Here is a 25,975-nt window from a genome sequence, read left to right as displayed (position 1 = left end):
TCTCCTTGCTGACCCCTGAGCACACAGAGCAGTCTTCTAAAAGCATAAATCAGATTATGTTACTCTTGTTGAAAACATTCCTGTTGCACATGGACCCTTGAAATCGTTGAATTACCCTTGTTTCTTCAGTGAATGCCTTTCCTCCTCCATAGAAGAGGGTTTGGGGAGAGGAGTAGATTTAGTCAGTATTCCCCTAGTCAGCACTGAAGATAAGACCAAAGAGGGGCACCTGGGTGGCTTGTCAGTTGGGTCTCCAACTCTTGGTTTTGGCTCAGGTCACGATCTCGGGGTTGTGGGTTCGAGCCACATAGTGTTCCGTGATGGGCATGGAGCCTGCTTGGGATTCTCTCTCTGCCCCTCCCCCGTTCACTCTCTTTCTCTAAAATAAATAAATAAACAAACAAACAAACAGAAGAAAACTGTGACCTCCTAAGTTCTTTCTACACTGAATCTGGAACTGACCCTACTTACTCAAACAGAATGCCTGAGATTATTTAGTTCAACACCCTCCTTTTAAGGATAAAGAACCTGAGGCACAGGGGAGGCAAGTGACATCCTAGGTGAGCGTTAGAGCTGGACCAGAGCTCTTGTCTCCGGACTCCTGGCCAAGGGACTTTGATGCCCCTGACTGATGGACAGCTCTGTAGATAGAAGGGACTTTTTGGCTGGTAAGAAAGAATAGCAGGGCCAGATTGGAGGGAATAGAGGAAGCACCTGGTAGGGAATGGAAAGGCTGTAAAGATAGAAAATATCTCTTCCTGTTGGCCATGTCCCCGGGGCAAACATGACTCCCAAATGCTCCTTAATGGGGGCATAAACAGTGACACAGAAGAACCACAGGGATGGATTGACCAAAGGCCATGACGTGTCATTTATGCATAGTGACTAAGCACCCCTATTTGTTCAGACTTTTAACCCAGATCTTTAACCTTACTCTTTCCTTTTAAGTCATCGGAGACCTTCTCTACCATTCCTCTCTTTTCATTTGGTTTTTGGCTGCTATTTAGAATCTAGCTGTGCATTTGTCTTGGGTTCTAGGCTGAAGGAAGATGAAGAAGGTGATCATGATGAACCTGGACCACGTGACTTGCCTGCAGTGTTTTGCTATTTTGAAAAGGGGGCTGGAGAGAACAATAATGAGCAAATTCATGAGTCAACATTATATTTATACCTCTATTGTGAGGAATACTCCTTCTACTTCTTTTGTGAAGCATAATCATTTGTTAGTTTTAGTAAGACATTTCTCTGCCCACTGATAAGGAAACAAAAAGGCATTTACTGTGCTAGTCTCTAGAATGTGAAATGTAAGCTGTGGTCTTTTGTTTGTTTGTTTGTTTTTAGCTTTCATTTGTGATCACAGGCTTCAGGGCTGAAGGGGGCCTTGGAGGACTGCCAGCCTCACCACCCCCTTCTGTGCAGGAAGCCCCTTCCCAACATCTGACTAGTGGTTCTGATCCCTTTCCTCTGCATCCCCGCAGCAAGTTGCCTCGCCTCTGTAGAAACACTTACTTCATTTTGCTCTAAATTGCAGTGATTTGAGGGCTTTTCTTGTCTCAGCTGTGAGCCCCTGAGGGCAGGAATCCTGTCTCATTCCTCTTTGATCTCCCACAGCCCCCAACACAGAGCCTGGCCAACTCTCCATAAATATTTGAATGAGTGACAAAGTGTTAACAGCCTCCAGAGGCAGCCACAGTTAGACATCTCTAATAGCTAGAAAGTTCTTCCTAAAAGTGAGGCAGAAGTGTGCCTCCCTATGTTCTCTGTGGGGAGAGAATGTAAACAGGCAGTGATGACAAAAGGCCAGGCATCCATAAGATGTCCATGAGGGACCCTGGGGAGAGGCTGGTGCCCAGCTCTTGTTGCTTTTCTTGCTTCCCATCTGGCCAAAGCACACAAGGTCTTTCCCAGGACAGGAAAACCCAATAACACTAGATAAATCTGGATAAATGTGGGGTGGGGAGGAGGGTTTTCAGGATTTGAATCCAGTTTGGAAGGACAACTCTATCACACACTGTCAATGTTGCACTACATTCCCTCACCTGGCCCCGAAGGTCAAATGCAGGTGGCTCCCATATAAACGGATAGCTTCCTGCATTTCTCTGCCCATGGTCATGCTCTGACCTGGGGGGTGTGCTTGGCCTGTGCGTAGGTCAAGCTGGAAATGGAGTTACTCCAGAGGAACCCTCAACTATGAGCAATTGGACTTGGTGCATGAATGCCCCAGATACCTCACTTCCCAGTGAGACGGCCCAGAAGTTGTTCCACACAGTTGCTCAAAAGGCTTAAGGAGGGATGACCTCTAATTGTTTGTAGCGTTAACCCATTAATAAATACATCCTTTATTCATTTTCTTTCCTTTTTTCTTTCACTTGCCCACTCCCTCACCTTGCATTCTGCAGTCACTTCTAAATAAGTCATCCAACCCAAATCCTTGTCTCAAGGTCTGCTTTGGAGGCAACCCAAACTAAGACAATGACACAAGCAGGAAATTTGGGGGAATCCAAATGTCATTCCCTTAGAAGACAGAACTATTAAGATCAGTACATGCCTTTTTTTTTCCCACCTTCTCTCTCTCCTTTCTTTCCAAGTACAGAGTTGGTTTTTCTGTCAGTTCTATAAATAGAGTTTAATTTTAAGTGGAATCTGTGTCCTAACTCAGAAAACAAGGCTGATAATGACTCCTAAATCTTTGAAGGATTGTTATTTCAAATAACAAGACTCAGTAATATTCTAGCTCTATTAAGGAAATGTACTGCGTCAGAAAGGTCTTAGGCCAGACTAAAGAAAGAGATTACACAGGGGGTCATTAGACATCAGGATGGACTTGTGTGTGAGCACTACACTTAACCTTTTAAACTTCTACAGAGGCCTTTTAAATGAAGAGGGACCTTATCAACCTAGCTCAGGTTTAGGATGGAGGGCTTGAGATCAGGGACAGTTAAGATGAGTAAGGACCATGAAGGAGGAGGGGAACGAAAATAAAGAACCTTCATTTACCCAATATTAATGAACTACTCCTGAGCTCATAATAGAGCCAGGAGAAAATGCCATTGCTGAAGAATATTTATTGTCATTCGAGAAGATTTGTAACAAAGAACTAAGGTGCGCAAGCAACTTGCCGCCCTAGTCCTTCTTCAGGCAGACATTGTGTGATTCAGAAAAGCTCCCTGTGGATGCCACAATATTACTTGATTGTTTTGACACCTCAGACAATTAATAGGAGGTAGCAGCTAAAAATAATCATGCTCGCTACTGTCTTATGTTTGTGGGGGTTTTCTTTTGCCTTGTTCCTTCCTGGAGGGTTTTCTGTTGGCCTGGTAGGAAACAACACACATGGTCATGAATTTTTAATTGACAATCAAAGATGGGAATGATTGTAAACAAAACACATGATGAGAGAAGTCAGCAGGGCCAGCAGAGCCCTACGGATAATCCACAGATACCTTTTTGGGATTAGGTAGGGAAATATCCCTAAGTCTGGTAGTGATTTAAAAAAAAAAAAAAAGGATTCCACTGTTTTTTGTTTTTTTTGTTTGTTTTTTTAATTTAAATTCAATTAGCCAACATATAGTACATCATTGGTTTCAGATGTAGATTTTTAGCTGGAAGAATGTTGTTGCTTCAAATGCTGTCTTTATTTAAATCCTGACTGATGGCTAGTGTCCCAGTTTTTTGGTAGGGAGAGGAGTAAGGCTTCAGCAAATTCTTCTGTTGGTGATAGGAAGATGTGTAGTCGTCCTGCCCGTTGTTGGCAGCAGTAACGCCCTGGGGCTAACTCTCTCTTGAGCAAGGGAGGTGCCTTTTGCCCTAGTTTGAGCCTCTATTCCCAGAGAGTGATTCTTGGAAGCACCATGCTCCTGTGATGTGACCTCGTAAGATGAGTGTGGGGGTTACTAAGGCCGTCCGTGTAAAGCGACCACATTCATGTGCATTAATAGTTGACACAAAAATTAGGTTGGTCCCCAGAAGGAAAGAGCTCAGTTACTGTACCGCCTATCAGGTGAAATTTCATGTTGCAGACAGACTTCCCTTGGGCCAAAAACGGGTATACTAGTGTGGCCTGTACCAGCCTCTCTCAGACTCTGAGTAGCCTCCTTCCCCAAATACTCACCCACCCCCAGATGCGCTCGGTGGGTGTTGTTCCAGCTTGCCCCACTGAGCGCTCCTTCTCCTCTGTTTCCCAGAATGCCTATGTCAACATCAACCGCATCATGTCCGTGGCTTCCCGCCTCTCTGAGGCCGGTCATTATGCCTCGCAGCAAATCAAGCAGATTTCCACCCAGCTGGACCAGGAGTGGAAGAGCTTCGCGGCCGCGCTGGATGAGCGCAGCACCATCCTCGCCATGTCTGCGGTGTTCCACCAGAAGGCCGAGCAGGTGAGGCCAAGGGAGCTGCTGTGGTGGCTGTTGCTCGGAAGGGTGGGAATACATACGCTGTCTGTGTAGAGAGCCCCTCCTCTATCCCCGAAACACTCAAGACCCTGCTGAGGCATTGCAGTGGTAACCCATGTTCTACTGCTTTCCTGGCTCCTGTGTATGCAAGGACACATTGTTCACTCTGGGTGGCTTTGCTTAACATCCAAACAAGAAGGAACCTGGAGCTGTTTACACTCTGTTTGGTAGTTTCTGGTTGTATGTGCATGTGCATGTGTGTTGACTACATTCTCAGAGCATAGAAAGAAGGCGTGAAACTAAATACTGATCATCGAGTGCTGAGAGCAGGGGGAAATCAATCTTCCATGAAGCATTTGCTATGGATAGTAATAATGTAATAGTTACACAACAGGTAGAAATAGTAACTATTTGTTGCTATGTACATACTGGCATTGGTCAGTAACATTACTCACCCATTTTACAGAGAGGAGCACTGCCGCTCAGAGAGATTAAGTCACCTGCCTAGGAACCAGTGGTGTGTTGGAGCTGGCTCTAAGCAGCCTGTGGAGAGCCAGATGTCAAATGTTCAGGAAATTTGTGAGCTGATTACTAAACATAGCCATTACTTAAAACTAAATTTTATAAATTTACAGTAAATATAAGTCAAGCAGAGAAAGACAACTATCATATGATTTCTCTCATCTATGGAACATAAGAACTAGGATGATCAGTAGGGGAAGAAAGGGATAAAGAAAGAGGGGGTAATCAGAAGGGGGAATGAAACATGAGAGACTATGGACTATGAGAAACAAACTGAGGGCCTCAGAGGGGAGGGGGTGGGGGAATGGGATAGGCCGGTGATGGGTAGTAAGGAGGGCACGTATTGCATGGTGCACTGGGTGTTATACACAACTAATGAATCATCGAGCCTTACATCGGAAACCGGGGATGTACTGTATGGTGACTAACATAATAAAATAAAAAATCATTATAAATACTTAAAAAAATAAATATAATTTTCTTTAAGTAAAAAAAAAAAGTAAATATATTAAAAACAAAGGTAATAGAGACTAAAAACTCATCACTCCTAGTTAATTTACTACATTTTATCATTACTTACGTTCTTGAAATTATGTCTATTTGTCTCTGTGGTAAAAACACTATAAGTTGTGTGTATACCTCCTGATCGCCTCTTTCCAACTCCACATTCTGTGATGGCACTTGATAGCTTGAAATAGACCAATGTAGAGTTTTATACCTCGGGAGTCATCAAATGTCACAAACTAGGGCTTGATTTATTGTTTTATCGATTTTCTGGAGTCTTAAGAAAATAAGGAAAAACATATTTTGAAATGCAAACTAACCTTAAAAACGTGTCCTGTCTGTAGCTGTTACATTGTGAACAATAGCACACCAAATTGAGGGAATATTCTTCTGATATTCAAAAACTGTTATTCCATTTAGCACAGAAGTCACTAGTTCATGCCTAGGCTCAGGAGAATATTCATGTCAAATCTCCCATTCTCTCTTCAACCCTACCACTTGCACATTTTGTTCAAAGTTGATCCAGATTGGCAAGGGAGACCCAGTACTTCCCTTTCTGTGTCTCTGCCTTTCTGTCCTTGAACTGATGCTACAGGACCCTTGTTAGAGTATCACAAAGAAATCCCAAGGTCCTTGGAGAGGCGCTTCCCCCATGGTTGATAGATGAATGTCAAGTTGCTTTCAGGTTCCTCTGTAAAATGGTTATTGGCGGAGCAAAGAAGCTTCTGAGATGTTAGCAAGTGTATGCAATCTGGTGCTGGATGGCACCCAGCATGCTTCCAGAATGGTTAAGGGATGGTCTAATGGGATAAAAACCTACAGAATGAAAAATCAACATGGCAGCCACCAGGCCAGGGGCTGCGAGCTGATGGACACCAGGACTGAACTCAGGAGGTTGCAGAAAGTGCAATGCCAGAGCCAAGAGTAACTGGTGGAGTCAACTTCTAGCTGATGTTTCCTGACTTGGACTGCTTTGGATCAGAAGCAAATTTTATTTGTATCTATTTTTTAATGCAATTTCCTCAGGTATTACCAGTCCTTCAGGGAAACTCATCAACCATGCTTCTTTTTAGCTGGGGGAGAAAAAACAAACACACACCAAACAACAGACTCAAGGCTATTTTTTCAAGGCTGTTATGCGTTTATTTAGGCAGCTCTTTATTGTCCTCATATGGGCTGTTCTAGGCAATGAGATAAAAAGGTATTTAGGCAATTAATTTAAATGGAGCTGTGCACCCAGGCGAGAGGAATCACAGACAGAACCATTCCAGACTGTTGGGTGAAGAATTATTTGCATTTTAGAGGTGTGTTTTTCCACCCAATAAATCTGAGTGATTTCAGTTAGCTCACCTTTTGTGCATGGAGACCCATAGTCTTCCACAGCTGTTAATTTTAATTTTTAAATAATTTGATGTCTGTCGAAATCTATATCTATATATCACATCCCAGGAGCCAGTGCCGCCATAGGCATGGTGCAGTCTGTCCCCCTAAGCTGCCCCTCCCCTCCCCCACCCCTAAGGATACTGACCCAACAGTGGGGATCTCCTGGAACATTAATCTCCATCCCCTGTGGGAATGGCCTCTGCAGGTTCCCTGGGGTACCTGATGGCCTTGTATGAGCTGTACTCTGTTCCTCCTCACAACCCATTATGCATGTGTGGAAACATCCCGTTACGTTGTATGCAGCCTCGGACAAGAAGTTCTAAGGGGTACAGGTAAGGTAGTAAGCTCTTCCCACACATTGTAGCCAGTGTGTGCATATAGCCTGTTGAACGCATAGGTGGCTCCCACCCCAGCAGTTTCACAACAGTCATCTTTGTTTGTGGAAACCACACTTCCTACAAAGGTGCTGCGTCTGACTTCTTTGGTGGGGTTGGTGTTTGTTGAATTAAAGAGAAAGACTCCACTGTCTGGAGTGGTCTCTGAGGCTCCCAGAGGTCCTGATGCTTCTTTCCAAGGTACCTGACCAGCTCTACAAAATCTGCCCTTTGGCCACCCCCAGGGCTCCCGCACTGACCCAGCTGCTATCTCCTTCCAGTTCCTGTCAGGAGTGGACGCCTGGTGCAAGATGTGCAGTGAGGGGGGCCTGCCCTCCGAGATGCAGGACCTGGAGCTGGCCATCCACCACCACCAGTCCTTGTATGAGCAGGTGACCCAGGCCTACACAGAGGTGAGGACCACGCAGGACACGCAGGGCTCGTGGGTGTGTGTGGATGTGGGTGGGTGGCAAGAGCACGGGCCTGTGCATTGTGTCATAGCCTGGGTTGGACTAAGAAGAAGAGAAAGGCCATTTTTCTCCCTTTGGAGACATCTTTAAGATCCTTGATTTATGAACCATGAGGTCTCCAGCCAGGAAGCAGAGACAATGCAGCCGTCCACAGGCACCACCTTGTTACGCATGTGCCTGTGTGTGCACGCGCATGCACACACACGCACGCACCTCCCTCACCCTACGTATGAAGACCAGACTCTCTCCCCTGGAAGACGAATACGAGCAAGCAAGGCTGTGCTCCTCAGTGTGCTTTCTGCCTGGCGAGCGGGGTGTACATGCCAGCCCTGCCACCCCTTTTATGAAGCAGCTCATCAACAAATACCCATTCTCTCACTAGAACGTCCAGAGGAGAACTCATGATGGGGTGGAGATAAGTGTTTGCAGGACTGAGAAGCTGCCATGGAATTGAAGGACAGATTAAAAGACTCTTCCGCTGAAAAATCAAAGGCCAGGTGCATGGTTCAAGTTAAAAAAGGGGGTGGATCATCTTGACATTGCTTTCCAAGGAAAAGGAAGGGGGCATATGGGTGCATCTGTGTGGACGCACATAAGTAAGTGAGTTGACTAACTGGCATGAATTCTGAGGGAGAGGCTGAGGGACATAAAGAGATGGGCTGGATAAGGAAGCTGGATGAGGAGGGGAACGTGAACTCACATCTGGCCAAGGAGAGTTGGAGTGGTGTTTCTCCAAGTGGGTTCTGGCACCACCCGCCTCAGACTTGTTAACGGTGCACATGCCTGGGCTCCACCTCAGACTGCATCAGAATGTCGAGAAGTAGGGCCTGGAACCTACATTTTAGTCAATATCACCCCGGGTGAATTTGACACATGCTGAAGTCCAAGAACCAAGGGCTTCTCGGTGAGAGTGAAGGTTTTTGCCACAGTCAAAGCCGAGTTTGATTCTCAGCCCCCTGTTTATCGGTGTGACTTCAGGCAAGTTACCTAAGTACTCTAAGCCTCACTGTCTTCAGTGAAATGAAGGTGATAACACTTGCCTGAGTTTGAAGGCTTATGAAGATAGTGCCCGTGTAATACGTGTGGCCCAGGGCCTGACAGTAATAAGTGCTAAAGAAAAATGGTAACAGGTTTTGTTATTATAAGAGGCAGAGAGGAGGACTTGTGAGCCAAATCTGATCTCATCAGCTTCAGCCCAAATGGCTCAAGGCTTTCTCTTCGAACAGAACTATGGGTCAAGAATGCCCATGGGTCAAGAATCTCTAAATTTACTCCTTGTAAGATATAAACATAGAGCGTACAAATGAGATTCATATCATACTTACACGTTTCACACTTGTGGGGTGTTTGGGTCATTACTGAGAGAGACACAATATTTCTCCCAAAGTTTTCGCAGGCCCTAGCATTGGGGGACACGGACACTCCCTCCAAGCCCACTTCAGAGGTCAGTGGGCTGTCCCTGCCTCCTGCACATGTGGACTGAGGCAGAGGACTAGAGCTCTGTTGACTTGGATTTGGGGACTTGGCCTTCCGTCTCTAACTACCCTGCCCTGGACATAGCATGGTGTCAAAGACAGCATCTGCTCACAGTTCCCTGAGGAGGGCTCTCCTGGGTTTGGCCATAGGATATTTGTCTTATTCACATCTCTGGACAATGTTACCTTTGTATCACTGATGAGGTACTTCCTCTTTGCTTCCCCGGCAAATGCATTGTGGGAGGCAGGCAAAGTGGGATGGGATGGGGAGAGGTAGTCATGTAGATGGGCTGTATTCCTCCAGCCAGGCTTCCTCTCCCATCTCAGCTACAGTACTCTCTGCCTAGGATTCCTCCAAGTCACCCACCCCCAGCCCCACACGGTTTCTGTTGCCGCATGAACAGGGGGTAGCTGATGCCTTTGTGTTGCCAAACCCTCAGCAAGCTATTATCAGGACATGAGGGTGGAGTAAGGGGAGGCCGGAGCCCAGCAAACAGCTCCTCATTCATCACCATAAGGCTGGAGGTACGAGCACACTCGCTTCCCCACCTTGCTGGAAGGAAAAGACTGTTCAACTCCAAACCAACCTCGATTTCATCGTTAACCACATTAACTTGGGGCCTTGAAATCCCCTGATTCCCTGGTCACTGCTGGTTTTAATTGGAAAGATACATACTTTACTGGGTCCTCGGCCAGCACTGGAGAGCCACAGGTGTCCATCAGATGATGCCACTTTCCAGAAATATTGGTGCCTGTAATTGTACCAAGATTCCAAGAAGGAATGACAGGGAACATCACCCCCATGGGTCTCAGCACTGAGGGTGAATGTTGGGGAACACAAGAGTGTAGCTATTGTGTCTACAGTCTAAGGGTCCCTCTCTTACCCTGCATGTTCTGGAAAGACGGGGATGTTACCACTCTCAGAAGAAAAGAAGGAAGCTGTATAGAAGGAGAGCAAAAGAAGGATAAACATAAAAGAAAGAAAATGAGGAGGAATAAGGAAGACAGGAGAGAGAAGTGATGATGGTAAAGATGCTGATGGTAAAAATAGAATTAGGAACCAGTCCTCCCTGCTGGGCCCCGTTCTGAGCGCTCCCTGTGTTGACTCACTCAGTCCTCAGCACAGCTCTGTGAGGTTGTCCCATTCCTACCCCTATTTTACAGACAAGGAAACTGAGGTCCAAAGAGGTTAGGAAACTTGCCTGCGGTCACACATCTAGAAGTTTAGAGCTAGGTACAGGAAGTGAAGGTGGGAGAGAGGTTTATGGTATCCGTTTATATTTTGCTTCGTTTCTGAAATGAAGTTCTGCTGCTTGACCTACCCAGTGAATCAGTCCAAGTATGCATCGGGCACAGTGGAGCAGGCACTGTTCTAAGCTCTGGGGACAGATGACCAAGGCAGAGTCCCTGCCCGATTCAAGGGGGAGAGAGACACTGATTCAGCAGCTCCCCTCTCCCAGGATTTGGGATGCTCTGCTCTCCCCCAGGCTGCAGGCGGAGCACCAGGGCTGCCCTGGCTGGCACCTGCCGTGGGTGTCATGGGATTCTGCGTCCTAACGCCGGATTCCCGGGGCCAACTCTCCCTGCCAACTCTCCCTGCCTCCCTGTGCCCTGCCGCTTCCTGGTTCCCTCGATCTGACCTCTCCTTCTTGCAGGTCAGCCAGGATGGCAAAGCTCTGCTGGATGTGCTGCAGCGTCCCCTGAGCCCTGGGAACGCTGAGTCCCTCACGGCCACCGCCAACTACTCCAAGGCAGTGCACCAGGTGCTGGACGTGGTGCACGAGGTGCTGCACCACCAGCGGCGGCTCGAGAGCATCTGGCAGCACCGCAAGGTGCGGCTCCACCAGCGGCTGCAGCTCTGCGTCTTCCAGCAGGACGTGCAGCAGGTAACGGCCGCTTCCCCCGAGGGGCACCCATCCCAGGCAGGCCCTGACCCAGGCGGTCAGGCCTGGGAACCCCTGACGGACGGAGGGAAGAGGGCCATTCCGCCCTAGCCGCCCCTTCTCCCCGCCCCGCCACGTACCATCCGGACTTCCTGCCGAATTCACAGACCGGCCTGCGCACTCTCTGGTGTGGGGAAGGAGGCAAGGCCGGAGGCGGAGCGCCTCCTTGCGGTGACATGGCATGGTTTTCTTTGGGGAGAGCTTGACCCTCACTCGGGCTCCCAGAGCTTTCTAGATGACTCCAGGGCCTGGGGGTTTATTTGAGCGCTGACAGGGCTGGACCGTACACCGTGAGCTCACTTCTCAATCGGGGAGGCAGGTGGTCTGCTGAAGTCGGGGTGTGGTTGGGGTACAGGGCCTTTAGGGGATTCTTCGGCAAGATTTTACTTGGCAAATGAGATTTAAAACATGGGCTGTTAATGATTAGAGGTTATTTCTGACTTAATCTGTCTTTTTGCAATATTATACCAGTCATAGCTTTTCCCTTTACCATAAATGATAAAGAAGTGGTTATGTTTTGACCATGAAAGGACAGTCTTGCCACGAATACCCTTTTGAATGAAATAGCCCATCCTTTTTCCCTCATACTTTCTCTGTCTGTCTCCCTGGGAGCTTTGCTCTAGTGTGGATACTCCGGGGGATGGGGAGCTGGTTGGGAGCTGGAGACTGAAGTTGGAGCTTAACATCACCTCCCTGCTGATTTCGCTGTGAGAGGCAAAGGTGGGGGCACTCATGCTATCAGACTTTTCTGTGGCCAGCACTTAATTTCAAGTTTCTACATATAAAATAACATTTCACACTCCTTCTATACCCTCAGTAGAATTGGCCAGTTGTAATTGAAAAGTGTATCGAAATATACATGGAACATGAGAGCCAGCTGGACAGGTCTTTGGAGTGTGGTCCTCTTCACAGCTGCTGTTAGGAGGGACCCCAGTGCTAGGTGCCCTGAGACAGAGGGAGGGTGGAGGGAGAGCAGGGCATCCTATGACTGGCTGTGACACCCTCTGGGAGGGGGTTCACCCTGCAACCAGTCGTGGGAATCGACAGGCCTTCGGGAGTGTTTCCAAGTCTTGGGCTGCCCTAACCTTGTCACAGGCACCCCCACCCTGCTACCCCAGGCTGGGGCAAGTGATTGAGTCATCAGAGGCGACACCTCAGCCTCAGGAGAGATGGACATTTATGTGTTGGCCCCAGCTCCAAAACCCCTGTGGTGCCTGCCGGGAACGGAAAAGCAAATGAATCCATTGCCTACTCCTGCCATCTGGAACTGTCCAGATAAATACATCATCCCGGAGCACAAGAGAGCACGGAGCCCATCTGTGATTGAGACAGAGTGAGGTGCCAGCCTCTGGAGGCACACATGGGGGTGTTACTATTTCAGTGAACTTGGAGTGGCTCATGGAGGTAACCAGGCTGCTGGTTGTGCCGTCTCCTTGGTGTGCTCTTTGCCCTCCTGTTGTTTCCACGGCCGTTGCACCAGGGTGGGCATTGGAGAGGGGACCAAGGGGCTGCAAGGGGGCAGGCAAAAGGCCTCCCCAACAGGAAGGTGGCATCCAGACTTGGACTGTCTGGGAACAGCCAGACTTTTGTGTGGCCACCATGGCATCCACACGAAAGCTAGGAAGAAAGCCTAGTAAACCTATACCTGGGGCCATTCTACATCATGCTCATAAAAATGAGTATTTCTGGAATTGAGATGCTATCAGTTCATCTCTACCATACCAATCACACTGTTGGTACTGAGTAAAAGCAAATAGAACCTTATGAGGTACCCAGAGGGTGTCTGAGCTGGTGCTTTCAGAAGGCTTCTGGACATAACGCACTCAACAGTTAGGGTGAAAGACTTGGGCTTTGGTCTCCTGACTCCCAGAAACTTCGTATGTGCATCGTCTTTATTTTGCATGTTGCCTCTCATCTATTCCATATCTCCTTGAGAGTAGAAACCATGGCTGCTGGTTCTCTGTGCACCTTACAACTCTTGGCTACAGCTGACATGAAGCTGGGGTTCTCTTTAGATTTGCTGACTTGAGCTGAAATTATCGTCAGAGGACCCCCAGTTCCTGTTTCTCCAGGCCCACCCAGGAGTTGCTCGTGAGTAGCTGGAGTCTGCCTGCAGGTGCAGTGATGTGAAAGTCCTGAGGATCCCAGGTATTGGCGGTAGAGGATGCAGGGACCCAGCCTCAGTGCTCACAAAACATGCGGTGCTCATCAGCGATTCAGAAAGCTCCGTCTTCTGCAGTGGGCCTGGAACTGCACCGCATTACGTCCTGGCAGGATGCCTGGTTCGTTAGAATGGCTCAAGACATACCCATCCGAAAATAGAACAGTTTGACCAGAATATGCCATTCCGTATGCAGGGCAGCAGAGTATTGATGGAACAGTTGTAGGCAGAAGCATGAGAAGTCAGAGTTGGTGTCTTGAGGGAGGAGAGAATTGACTGAACCATATAGCCTGGATCTAAGATTCTTGAGCACATTGGGGGTCCAGAGATGTTTACTCAGCAGCCTCAGTGGAGAGCTTGTGAGCAAGCCTCCTTGTCTGGAAGAATACAGAATCGTGCATGGGAACACTGGCTCTGCAGTCAGACACCTGAGTGCAACCTGTTCTTCAAGTCTCGGCCATGGGACTGGGCAGGGCATTTCACCTCTGGTGCTTCTGCTTCGTGACCTCTAAGAGAGGAATGATCATCGTACCTATCTCAGTGGACTGAATGAGAGACAAGTATAAGCCTTCGCACCCTGGCTGTCTAGCAGGTAGTAAAGCCTCCATCAGCCTTATCAGGCTCCTTAGTCACATCCTCTGAGTGGGACTCGGGCGCCCCCTGGTGCTCGTGCTGTTGGGACCCCAGCGTGAGTCTCCTGTTTGGACAACAGCGACTGCTTCGGGGGTCTGCCAAGTTCTGTTTTATTCAGTGAGAAAATCTCAGAGCTGTCAAAGACCTGAAAGACCATCTAGTCTAACCTACAATATGATAGAGGAACTTGAGGTCCAGAGATGTGAAATAATGTGGCCGTGACCGCACAGCTTGTTAATATAGTGCCAGGACCAGAAGCTGAGTCTTCTGGCTCCCAGTTCAGGTATCCTATAGAAAAGCCACATAAGAGAGGAGCCAGGTAGAGCAGAACAGGAAGAGAGACAGGAAGCACACATGCATGCTTCCATAGAGAGGGAAAGACAGACGGGCACATGCACATAGCCCAAAACAGGGAGAGGAGGGAGACAGAGACAGCCAAGGGGAGCAGAGGAGGAAAGGGAGAGAAATTTGAAGACAAAGAGCAGAGGAACTGACATCCTTGGGATGGGAGGAAAAAGAGAAAGGGGAAGGTTAGGGAGGGACAGAAGACAAAGGGACAGGGACTCCTGCTGGTGGAGGGAGAGAGCACGAGAGTGAGCCAGCCTCTGCCTGCCTGCCTGCCTGCCTGCCTGCCTGCCAGCTTGCCCCATTGCCAATTCCGGGCTTGGTCTTTGCCCAAGTAGGAATATTTTGCCCGTTAAGGGCCCAAAGGAGAGTAAAGCAAAAAGATGAAAACCAAGGACAGACACCAGTGACAAAGATTCCACTGGAACGTCTGCAGTCAGAATTGACCTGGCACATCACCCTGTGGTTGCTCTCCCTCGAGTCCCAACAGATGTGCTCAGGTTTCTTTTCCCTGCTGGGCTTGAAGCCAATGGAAATAAGTCTCTGAGGACCCAACTGTAAGTGGGGTTCATGCAGCTGCAGAAAGGTGTGGATGGGGCATACCTGCTTTAGTGTCACTAGCGGAGTAATTTTCAATACTATTGCCTTTCCTGTGTAGAGTGGGACAGCACTGAGCAAGAGCGAAACGAGTACCCCATGACAACATCAGCCTATCTCCACTTCTACCTCTCATTTCCCCTAACTCCTGTGTGTTCCCCGGGGTCTAAGAGACAGCTTCCCAGCCCAGATAAACCTGACTTTGTGCTGAGAAGAACAAGGAGTAGCTAGAGTCTTGATCCTTCTGAGAGATGCACATTCCATTCAATTTTTTCCATAGCCAGAACCACTGTTTTGAATACTCTCTGCAAGCCATCTTGTTTTGCCTCCCTCTCTTTTTCTTCTCCCTCTGTTTTTCGGAAGAATGAACTGGTGAATTGTTTTAGTACACCTCCTGAGTGCAAGGCCCTGTGCTGGGAGTAAGGTCCCTCGCTTGAGAGAAGACATATGCACCGAAGGATGTATGAATGGCACACGGCTGTCCGGGTTCAGGGCCAAAGAAGCATAATAACGATGGGCTGATGGAGTTAGAGCAGGGAAGGTTCCCTGTGGTTGGAGTGGGATGGCAGTGGTTCTTGGAGCTGAGGCAGAGGAGATGGAGATGGTGTTCCCGGGGAAGGCCAGGAAGCAGAGAGCTGACAGCCAGGGGACAGGGAAGAGGGAGTCTAACTGGGTGCCCACTCTTGGCAGGGCAGGGGGGAGGTAAGGCAGGAGGGGTGAGGAGTGCTCTCGGTGGTGTGGGCGGGACAGTGACGTTTGAGGCTCCAAGGCCCTCCCTTAAAAACAATGTCTTCTAATCAGTCCAGGCAGGTGAGCGAGTGAGGGGCAGTGATGGCAGAATTTATCAGGCTCAGTGACTTTCCCCTCTGAATGACTGTATTAATATTAAAGTCCATAGTTCCTGTACTACAAATGAATCTCACCTGTTTCTATCAGTTTTTCTGGAGCCTCACATGGAGAATTATAGGTTTTACTATGTCAGCTCCTGCCTGCCAAAGAATATGTAAAAAGGATTTGAGAGTAATTTTTTTAAACTGCGGATATTCAGTCTTTTACTGGCTACAGTGACTGTGCCCCCTTAATCGTACTAAAGCAGTGTGGACGGTGTATGATCCAATTGACAGCTTTGCATAATAAAAGATAAGCTTTGGATTGCACACAGAATGATTAGTCAGAAGAAAGTGACCGGAATGATGATGGGTCTAGAAATGAACTCTTCTTATAAGAAAGGATTAAAGTGTCCAAGAAGGAAAGCGCTCAGGGTGTAGTCCCAGAGAGATCAGGGAACACACACAAGGGAGAACCACCTGCAAAATTTGAAATGCCAACTGCTTACTTACTGGGTATGTAGCGTTGAGGATACAAACATCAGACAGAGGTTGGAGTCCAACCCTGAGATTTTGTTACTGGAATTAAATGTGCCTGTAAAAGTTGTGTGGTTTAAAGTTCAGGGTTCATCATCCTTCTGAGTACATATGATTGAGCATCTAATCTTTTTGCTTGCCTTTTCTTACTTATCTTCCCTCTGAGGCAGGGGATAGTTTGGTTTCCATCTTACTGGTGAGAAAATTGAGGCTTAGAAAGGTTAAAGAAACTTGCCTAAGGTCACACAGCTAGGAGAAGAGTAAGGATTCAAATCCAAGTCTGCCTGACTTCTGGGTCCTGCTCTTAGCCTTTCTGCTATGCCGTGGGCACCATGCTAGGTGATGGGAATGCAGAGAGACCAGGCCCTGCCCTTGAGGGGTTTGTAAGTTAGTGATGGAATGTCATTGCTCAAAGGGCCCTGGTAGATTACTTGGTCCCAGAGTATGAGACTTGCCCAAGGTCGTGTAGCCCACAGCTGAGATTCATCCTCAAAGTGCTTGTCTGGTAAGATCCACAGGTGACAAGTGATACTCATACCCAAATACTCTTTCCCATCTGTTGCATGATTATAAAACTGCCTTCTATATTTGTCTCTCTGATACAAATTTCCCTAGAGCAGACATTACCCATTCTCATTTATTTTTTATAATCTTAACTCAGCATTGCTGATGTTTTTCTTTGTAATTTACATCTTGAATAATATCCATTTGCCCATGCTAGTGTTAAGCAATAGTCAAGTTTACAATTAAGTTATTTGATGGTCATAATCCATCAAAATACATTCAAGTAGATGACCGGTGATTCTTTGGGCAAGGTGAACACCCATAAAGAAAGCAGGGTTGAGGCTCAGCTGCACCGGGGGAGATAGGGAGGGGAGTAAGGGAGGGTTCTGCTCCCTTTCTGATTGCAGTGAACGTAGGGAAACATCCTCATCATTAGCATCTCTGGTGCTGCTGATCTTGCAGGGAGCATTCTATTCCTCTTTCTGTCCTAGGAGGCTGGCACTGAAGGGTCTGTTCCCGCCTTCTCCAAGTACTCCCCACCTAGAATTGGCCAGGTTGGGGAGTGAGCTCTAGAGGCTTGCCTCAGACATGCTCAGACCCTCCTGCCTGGGAGTTGCTTGGGTGTCTAGTACCCCTCACACTCTATCCTCTTCCCCTCAAACCTCTAACCCCCCCATTCCTCTTTGCCCTCCTTTCTGCCTTCCTCTCCACCCTTCCCCACCCTGGTCTCTCCCTTGGTGCTTTGGTTTTCTGAATGCAATCTCTTCTCTAGTTGAAAAATAGTCATTCCACGGTGAGCACCATCCGAGGCGGGACCTGGGTGCCTCCCTCTGGCAGGGCTAGGAGGCTAGTGGGGCCTGAGAGACAGTGAGAGAAGTCCCCTCCCAGGAGTTACTAAGCCTCAGGGCTTTCTTGGTCCTGGGGAATTTTAAGTACTTTTACTGTCCTCAGTACCTTTTTATTATTATGTTAATGATGGAGAAGACAACCACCATCCAGGGTCACTTCTTTCCGATAACCCCTATTCTCAACCAGTCCTTGACCTCAACATGCTATTTCTGAAGCCTTGGATACCAGGCTAAAGAATAAAAGGTTCGTACTGTGTCACCCGCGGGGAGCTAATCAAAGATTTGAGCTGAGGAAACATGCTCCTAGAGTGAAGGTCTGAGGTGATCTGGGGTGGGTAGAAAGCTAAGTTGGAGCAAGAAGCTTCTGAGAGCCACAGTACTCCCGTGGCCAGAGAGCAGGAACTAGGGAATGAGGCAAAGGTAGAAAACAAGGGAGATGTCAAGTGCAAATGTGGAACTGTGTTTTTCAAAGTGTAGTCCTTGAACCCCTGGCATTAAAATCTCTGCTCAGAGTGGGGAACGTGATATAAGCACACATTATCCAGCCCTGTTCTATACTGTTTGATCCAGAATCTGTGGGTAAGGTGGTGCCTATCGTCACGGAGCAAGAATGCCCTGTCGCCTTCTTGCGGGGGCAAGAATTGCTGTCTCCTCTTCTAGCTGGACTAACAATCAAATTGATATGAGACAGATTAACAGGAGAAAATCAAATTTAATAGGCGTGCGTATTGGGAATCCACAGAGACATGGAAATTCCAAAGACGGGCAAAAGGTATATATGTCATCCTGAACTAGGGAGAAAAGGGGGTAGGGGTCTGGGATTCCAGAGGAAAGGAATGCACTTCACAGGGCCATAAGAAGAGCAGATGTTTGGTGATTAGATGTTTGCCCTACCGTACAGATGGGTCACTCAGATAAAATTTATCTTTGCTAATAACCCTTATTCTAGGAAAGCCCTGCAATTTAGATTCTTCAGTGTAGTTAAGGGAGGATACAAAGTTTCTCTTGAGGCCACAGGGTCTCAAAGTGCCTTCAGCTCAAAATAATCCACATGCCAAAGTGGCACATTCCATGGGGTGGGAGGGTTGTCCTGAACTTCCTCCCTATGTTTTAAAAAGAACCCCAGGTGATTCTTAAGCATTCTCAAGTTCCAGAACCTCTGACTTAAGAGATCCAAGCCTTGGTGATGAGAAGTACGGTGACACCATAAATAGGCATCCAGGCACCAGGGCAAGGAGATCCTTTCAGGGAGGTGTCAAGGACAAAGCCAAGTTCCCATCACTCCAGCCTTGGCTCTGTTGAAGGCACAGGTGTGCGCTGACTGGGAGTGGAAGGCTGCAGGGTGAGGCAGCTGAAACTTTGGGGCTTCAGGTCTCCTGGCCAGCTTCCACCCAGCACTGGTCTGTCAGGTGAAGGGACTACAGTTCTCAGGGGAAGGAGAAGAGACGCTACCTGCTAATGAGTTTCAGCTGATACTTCTCAGAAAAATAATGGATTCTCCTGCCATAACCAGACATTTATTTTGATCATGATTGTTCCAAAGAAGGGACAGAAAATGACTTGCCAGTAATTGGGCATTTCAAGTGGCGCCTCCGTGTTCTCCAGGCTCAGGCAGTGGGAGCGGGTGGCGCTGGCATTGTGTGAGCCCTCCCCTTCACAACCTGCATTCACGGTGCTGTGCCGGGAGAAAGAAATCATGCTATGGTGAACTGTCTTGGGTACTCCACACACTGTGAGTACTGGGGGCCTTAGCAGAACAAAGTGTGTTGTAGGCAGCTGCTTGTGTGTGCGCCCTTTTTCACTGGTCTCAGGATAATGGCTTTCTGAGGAGCAAGGAGGCTGCGGGCTGGGGGGAGTTGCTGAGAGGGGAGGAGTTCTTCAGTTTACTTAAAACAACAAAAACTTCCTGCCTGTTTTCCTGTGGATCAAACTATGACACCAGCTTAGTAACTGGTCTCGAATAAGATGATCGATCAGGGGCCACCAGATGAGGGACTCTGATTCCACATGCGTTCGTAAATTGTCTCCATTTCCTTTAATCACACAGGAAGTTCTCAAATCAGATGGGATGAGTTCATTCACTCATTTATTCAGCAAGTGCTCTCTGAGAGCCCAGCTGTGAACCAAACAAAGCCTCTGCCCACGTGGAGCTTACATTCAGGAGGTAGAGAGAAAACCCCACCACAAACACGTGGATATATAGTATGTCATGTAGTGATAGCCAGTGACGTATGAGCAGAAAGCTGAATGAATAAGCCTGGGGGATGTGTTTGGGAAGAGGCTCCAGGCATGTGAAATAGGATCTAGGCAGTGCTTGACACCAGAATGAGCTGGGTGCATTCCCGAAAATGGGTGAATGGCCAAAGTGGCCACTGAATAAAGAGCAGGACAAAAGGGTAAGAAGTTTGAAGAAAAGGGTCCGGATCAAAGCAGACCTTATAAGCTATGAAGAGCATTTGGTTTTTCTAAGAGTAGTAGGAAACAATGGTAGAGTTTTTAGTAAAGAGAATGTTGTTAAGTTGATTTATGTTTAAAGGAGTAGGTCCGGCTGAGGCACCTGGGTGGCTTAGTACGTTAAGCATCTCCCTTCGGCTCAGGTCAAGATCTCCGGGTCCTGGGATCTACCCCTGCTTTGGGCTTTGCACTCAGCGGGGAGTCTGCTTCTCCTTCTCCCTCTGCCTCTCCCCCCTTCTCATGCGCGCTCTCTCTCTCTCAAATAAATAAATAAATCTTTTTTAAAAAATTAAAAAAAGAAATAGGTCTGGCTAATGAGTGGATGGGAGTGTTACAAGTCTAAGGAGAAAGACTGCTTTAGAGGGCTGCGGGGCGAGGGAGGAAAGATGGTGGCTTGGACTGGTTGTGGTTGTGGTGGAAACAGTGTACAAGAAAGGGTTAATAAGAAAGATTCTCAGGTTTGCAGCTAAGCAGTGGGGTGAGATAATACAGATGAGGTGATGAGTCAAATGCCCTGACCTAGTGCTTAACAAAGAGCAAACCCTCCACAGACAGTAATCTCATCTTCTGAGGAGGGGAGCTGCTGTACCCTCCATATAAAAAAATAACGAAATATTTGAGTGGAAGAAGACTTAGGTAGATGGTATGATCCGGTGTTTTCATTTGAGACAGTGAGGTCCAGAGAGGAGAAGGCGTACACCCAGCTGGGTCATAGCTGGTTAGGGGCAGAGCTGGGACCAGAGCCAGGTCCCTCTTGATCCCAAGGATGGGGTCTATAAGTTATGCTAATCAAGATGGTGCCACATTTTACTGATGCTTTAGGAGCCCAAAATACTTTTATATGTAGGTAGAGCTTAGATAAGAACTTAAAACTTTGAAGGTGGATATCTCTAAGTGTCGGGGCGTCCTGCATTGGGCTGAATGACCCTGTGGATTTCCTCTAACACTAAGATTCTATCACATTAGAAGAGTTTAAAAAATCAGGAGTCCTGGGACAGCAAGCAGCTAGGCCCTCGAATTTCTCCCATCAACTCAGTTGCATTCATGGCCACTGTTCAGAAAAAATATCAACAGTTCTCTTCAAAAGGACTTTTTCTCTCCCCTTTAGCAGCTCAAAAGGACTGTCTCCTACCCTGAAAAGTGCCCTGCCTTGACTGTGTGCTCGTTGGAATAAACACAATTAGATGAGGAAGAAAGGGGGCGATTAGGGAATTATGTATAATGACTGTTAGATTGGCTCCCACATCCGATTCCGGATGTGAGCTTCTCTCCTGGAAAAGACTGTTCTGGAAAAGGACAAATTTCTGATTGAACAGTTGGGACGCAAGAAAGGAGGAAGAGCTTTACAAGTTGTTTTTAAGACTGTCTGCCTGCTGTAGGGGCCAGAAGTCCTGGGTTTTTGTTCCCAAAGACGGTACAGATCTGGTCTCCTCCTGAATGAGGTGGTACAGCTTCTCTCAAGATGGTAGGGCAGGTGCCTCAGCCAAATTTGCACTTGACAGCTCACGGCTATAAGGCTATAAGCATTGGTTGGATATCTCCTGCATGTGCAGTGCTGGCAGGGATGCGGGGGGCGGGGGGCTCGGCATGGTGGAGGGGTAGGATACAATGGTGAAAATCCCACACTCTCTGAGCTCAGTGGAGAGGGTGGAGACACACAAGGGGAGAACCCTGGGTGCAGCCTGAGAGAGGCTCTATGCCGGAGTGAGGAAGGGGAGCATGGAGCTAACACGTTCACCCCAAAGCCGTGTGGTGGAGATGAGCTGGAGTTGAGTGCCGTTCAACGTGTTGTAACAAACCACGCTGTGCTGTGAGTCGGGGAATCACAAAGAGGTCAGAGTCTAGTGGGAGAGACAGGCCTGGAGGCAGTAATTGTGGTTTGAACAGAATCAGGGAAGAGTGACACCACCCCAGCCTGGGTGGGTTATTAAAGAGAAGCATTTCCAGAACTAGTGATTTTGAGATGGTGCTTAAAGGATGAGTAGGAAGGAGGCCAGGAGGCGGAGATAGGGAGAAGGAAGGATAGGGACATTTCAAGTGAAGTTAAAAGTAGTGAAAGCAGAACTCAGGAAGCAAGAAGCAGTTTTGGGGGTGTTCAGGGGTGAGCTAGGGACTCACTGGAGGTGGGGTTGAGAGCGGGTGGAGTGGCCACAGAGGACTTCCATGTCAGGTTAAGGGGCCCCTCGAAAACTGTATCCCAGTGAAATGCCCCTCCAAGAATGCACAGATTAATTCCACTTAAGCCTAAGTTTGTGTTTTTCAAATGGATTTGGTGTCCCTAATTTGTTAATTTTAGGATCCAACTATCTTAACAACTGATAACTTATTTTTAAACCTGAGTGTATAAAATTGCTCCTCTGAAACTAAGGGCACATCTTGCCAGAATCAGATTGACAACGATCATGGGGTGCTACTTCCCACTCAAGTTCACAGGCATAACTGTCATTTATCAGAACCAGAGCATGAGAATGAAAATGGAAAGAACACAAGAAAAATCTGTTATCTCTGTTCTGTCCCTCATAACTCATTTGCTTCTGCACCAGTGACCAGATCCTCCCTCCACGCAGTTATTCATGCCCCAGGGGGTCAGCCTTCCACCTGCCCCTCTGTTTCCCCCACACTTAACCACCAAATCCTGGCCATTCTCTCCCCTAATATTACTCACACCTGTCTCTCCATGGCCACTGCCCTTAGGCTTATCTAAGCCACCATCACCTCTTGTCAGGAGTTCTGCAGTAATGTCCTGTTTCCCCACCTCTACTCTTGCCTTCCTCCGATTCTCCACAAAGCAAAAGTAGTAACTTTTAAATGCAGTCCAGCCCTTCGGTGACTCTTAGGACAAGCCCTGGAGTCTGACTGGGCACACCAGGGCTCTGCATATCCAGTTCTTGCCTTCTCTGGGCTCATTACGTGCTTATCCCTACTCAGGCCATGCTGATGTTTTTCCTTCCTAGCTTGGTTAAGTCTGCTCTCCCTCAGCGCTCAGCTACACCTCACTTCCTCAGAGAGGCCTTCCCTGACCATTGGCACTTTCACCATTGCAGTTAATGACCAATTGTGTGATCTCCTGTCCAGCGCCTGTTCCTGGCATAGACTGAGTTTCCAGAGTCAGGGCCCTGCCTCCCTTGTTTAATACTGCATTCTGGGCTGTTCCAGTGCCCAGCACTAGGGCACAATAAGACTAATAAGTATCTGTTTGAATCCAGTGATATTCACATCCCAACTGTGCTTTGCTTCCTGAAGAACCCGCAGGCAAAAACTAAAAAATAAAACCTTCTGTGTTGGAAACACTTGAATACCAACTCAAAGCCACTAATAGGTACTATTAACTATCATCCTGTACTATCTTGACTACAATTAATAATTGATTATTTTAAATAAAATTTTGTAGATGAGAGAAGTTAAATGGGGATAGCTAATGAGGGATACCTTGATGGGTGCATGCACTTCAGTAGGATTCCAGGGATTTGGCTAGAAATGCAATTTATTCTTCAACCAGTGATGTCTCAAGTCTGGGATGCACCAGAAACTATGAGATATCCAGTTTTCCAGGGCTGCACTTTAATTTACAGGGTGTAATGTAATTAACAGGCACTGCTGGTGTCTGCTCAGAAAGCACATTCTCTGCTGTACAGTCTAGGGGAGAAGCTAGATTGTACTCCCAGGATTGGGGGCCATGGAATCAGGGTCAAGAGAGCATGGGGTCTAAATGTGTGTGTCAAGTAAGGCTGGCTCTAAATGAACTGTCTGGAACAAAATGGTCAGAAATCAGCATTTTAAACAATACCTCATATAGTGATTATGTTTCTCTATCCTCAGGTACTTTTCAGTCTCCATGAATTATCAAAGTAATTTTGTTCACATCCTAAATCATTTGCCTTTTTCTTTGTTAAACTGATTTCCACGCGGGCGCTATATCCTCACTGAGGTTGCTCGGGGCTTCCCCACAACTTCCGCTCTGATGACAGAAGCTGAACTAAGTGGAGGCAATATAACATCACAGAGCAATCGAAATTATATTTAAACTAATAAAAGCCTATCGAATATGAATAATAGATTTTTAAGAGGTTATGGTAAAGCTAATTAAGTCAACTTAAGTTTCATTAACAGACAATGAATTGACATTTTAAAGAAAGCAAAAGAACTTAAATAGAACACAAATTGCTTTTTAAGAGAAATTTACAAGTTGTGAAATTACCCTCAGGGAGTATAAAAGCTAACCATTTGAGAACTAGTAGAGGGAAAGCTTTCCTCTTAAACCAATTTGTTTTAGCATAACAGATTTTATTAAAGCTAGAGATACAAAATGAAATGAAATAAAATAAACTCATTAAAACACTGCCAGACAAGCAGGTCACACTTAACTGCTCACAACTAAATAAAAAAAATAATTGTAATGTGAAACTCTGTAATAAATTCCAAAGCATTCATGAAAAGCCACAAGACAGCTCTTTTGTATATAAAAATAATCAAAATTATCCATAAGTTTCACTTCATGGGATTAACATAAGTTTAAATATGCATAAAAATTATAAAACTGCACTAGCCATGGTACACAATACAGGGGAAACTTTGTGACTAAAAATATTTATCTTTGACCTTGCATGCTAGTGTTCATCATCCTCTTTACAACAGAAAATTGTGGGATCACGTTGTGTCAAGTTAAGTAAAAATGCACTCTCCTGATTTTTGTTGTTGTTGTTGAAATTTCCCCATACATAATTCTAGAGAGATGTGAGCTCTTCTTTCTTCTAAGAAGGGAACATTTAGACTTCCTTTCAGTGCAGCCTTTCAGTGTTTGCAAAAGGTAAAAATCCAGTTCATTTACTACTGCAGTTTCTTTTCACAGACATGCCTCTGGAATATTAAAAACACACATTGCCAGAATTTGTTATCTAAAATATTTAAATCTCTACACCCTATGTTTATATAGTCATTTTCTAAGAAGCCTTTCTTTTCTCCTTTTTAATGGGCAATTATCTGACATTCCAGTGTTGTTAAGTGGATGTTTGCTAAATCTCATTTTTATATTCGTATGTACATTTCTCTGACCTAATACCAATCTTGTGGGCTTTGTGATAGTGTCACTGAAGACCTTGAAGGCTTCCATACTTGGCACAATTGTAGGTGTAATTTATTTCAAGTGCTAAAGGAAGTGAAGCCAAAGGCTAGATTCTTTGGAGCCAGAACTCCCATGCCTGTAGTCCATGGAATGATTTGGTCTGCTTGCCGCAGGGCAATCCATAGAAGAAACAGAGGAATGGACTAAAGCATCCTTTTATTTATTTATTTTTAAGAATTTATTTATTTATTTATTTGAGAGAACATGCACGTGCGAGAGCGGGGGGAGGGGCAGAGGGAGAGGAGAAGCAGACTCCCAGGACCCCGAGATCATGACCTGAGCCGAAGGCAGGTACTTAACTGATTGAGCCATCCAGGCACCCCTAAAACGTCGTTTTAAACAGGCCCGGTTCTTCTAAGTCATTTTTCCAAAAGGTCCTTCTAGAACTTGAGAAGACTACTACATCATTAACCAAATGTTCAGGTTAAGTCCAGAATAGCCAGAATAGAGTGGGCTCAGTTGTCTTGGCAGGATCTCTCACAGGTGCGTGGCTGTACACGCTAACTGATTTAATTGTGGCCACCTGCTTTATTGAGCACCACCTCTGCAGAGACCAGGAGGTGAACTGCTTCCCTTCTCTATGGGAGGCACACGTGTTTGTTCGGCCATCAGCATGAATGTTAAAGGCTTTAGTCCTCCCTCCATTTCAAGGCTTCTACTAAGGGGTTTCCACTCCCCCACCCAGTGCCCCTCAGGACAGCATATTTTCTCACCTTCTCAGCATCCCCTCCCTCATTCCTCTACTGGTCCAGCTCCGTCTGTTCCAGCTTCTCTAAATATCAAGGAAAATGTCCTAAGCCAAATCACTAGATTTGGATTTTAGATTAAGCCTAGAAAAACGTGGGGTCTCCACTTCTTTACAGGAAAGAATCATAGATACTAAAG

At 46.8% G+C, this 25,975-nt stretch overlaps 1 protein-coding gene across 21 annotated transcripts in view; it reads left to right on the top strand.

Moving 5' to 3' along the window:
• KALRN (kalirin RhoGEF kinase) overlaps positions 1 to 25,975 on the top strand; it is a 637,031-nt gene that overhangs the window by 263,978 nt on the left and 347,078 nt on the right. For all 21 annotated transcript variants that reach the window (XM_087861563.1, XM_045812696.2, XM_045812695.2 and 18 more), the window contains exons 7-9: positions 4,185 to 4,376; positions 7,456 to 7,587; positions 10,775 to 11,005. In XM_087861563.1, coding sequence (XP_087717689.1) covers positions 4,185 to 4,376; positions 7,456 to 7,587; positions 10,775 to 11,005 — 555 coding nt within the window. The remainder of the gene's footprint in view (positions 1 to 4,184; positions 4,377 to 7,455; positions 7,588 to 10,774; positions 11,006 to 25,975) is intronic.

The sequence above is a fragment of the Ursus americanus genome, chromosome 4 (genome assembly GCF_024610735.1).
Source record: "Ursus americanus isolate L20-20 chromosome 4, mUrsAme1.1.p, whole genome shotgun sequence".
Lineage (NCBI taxonomy): Eukaryota > Metazoa > Chordata > Mammalia > Carnivora > Ursidae > Ursus > Ursus americanus.
The sequence above is the reverse complement of the archived record's forward strand: the minus strand, read 5'-3'. Positions and strand labels throughout refer to the sequence as shown.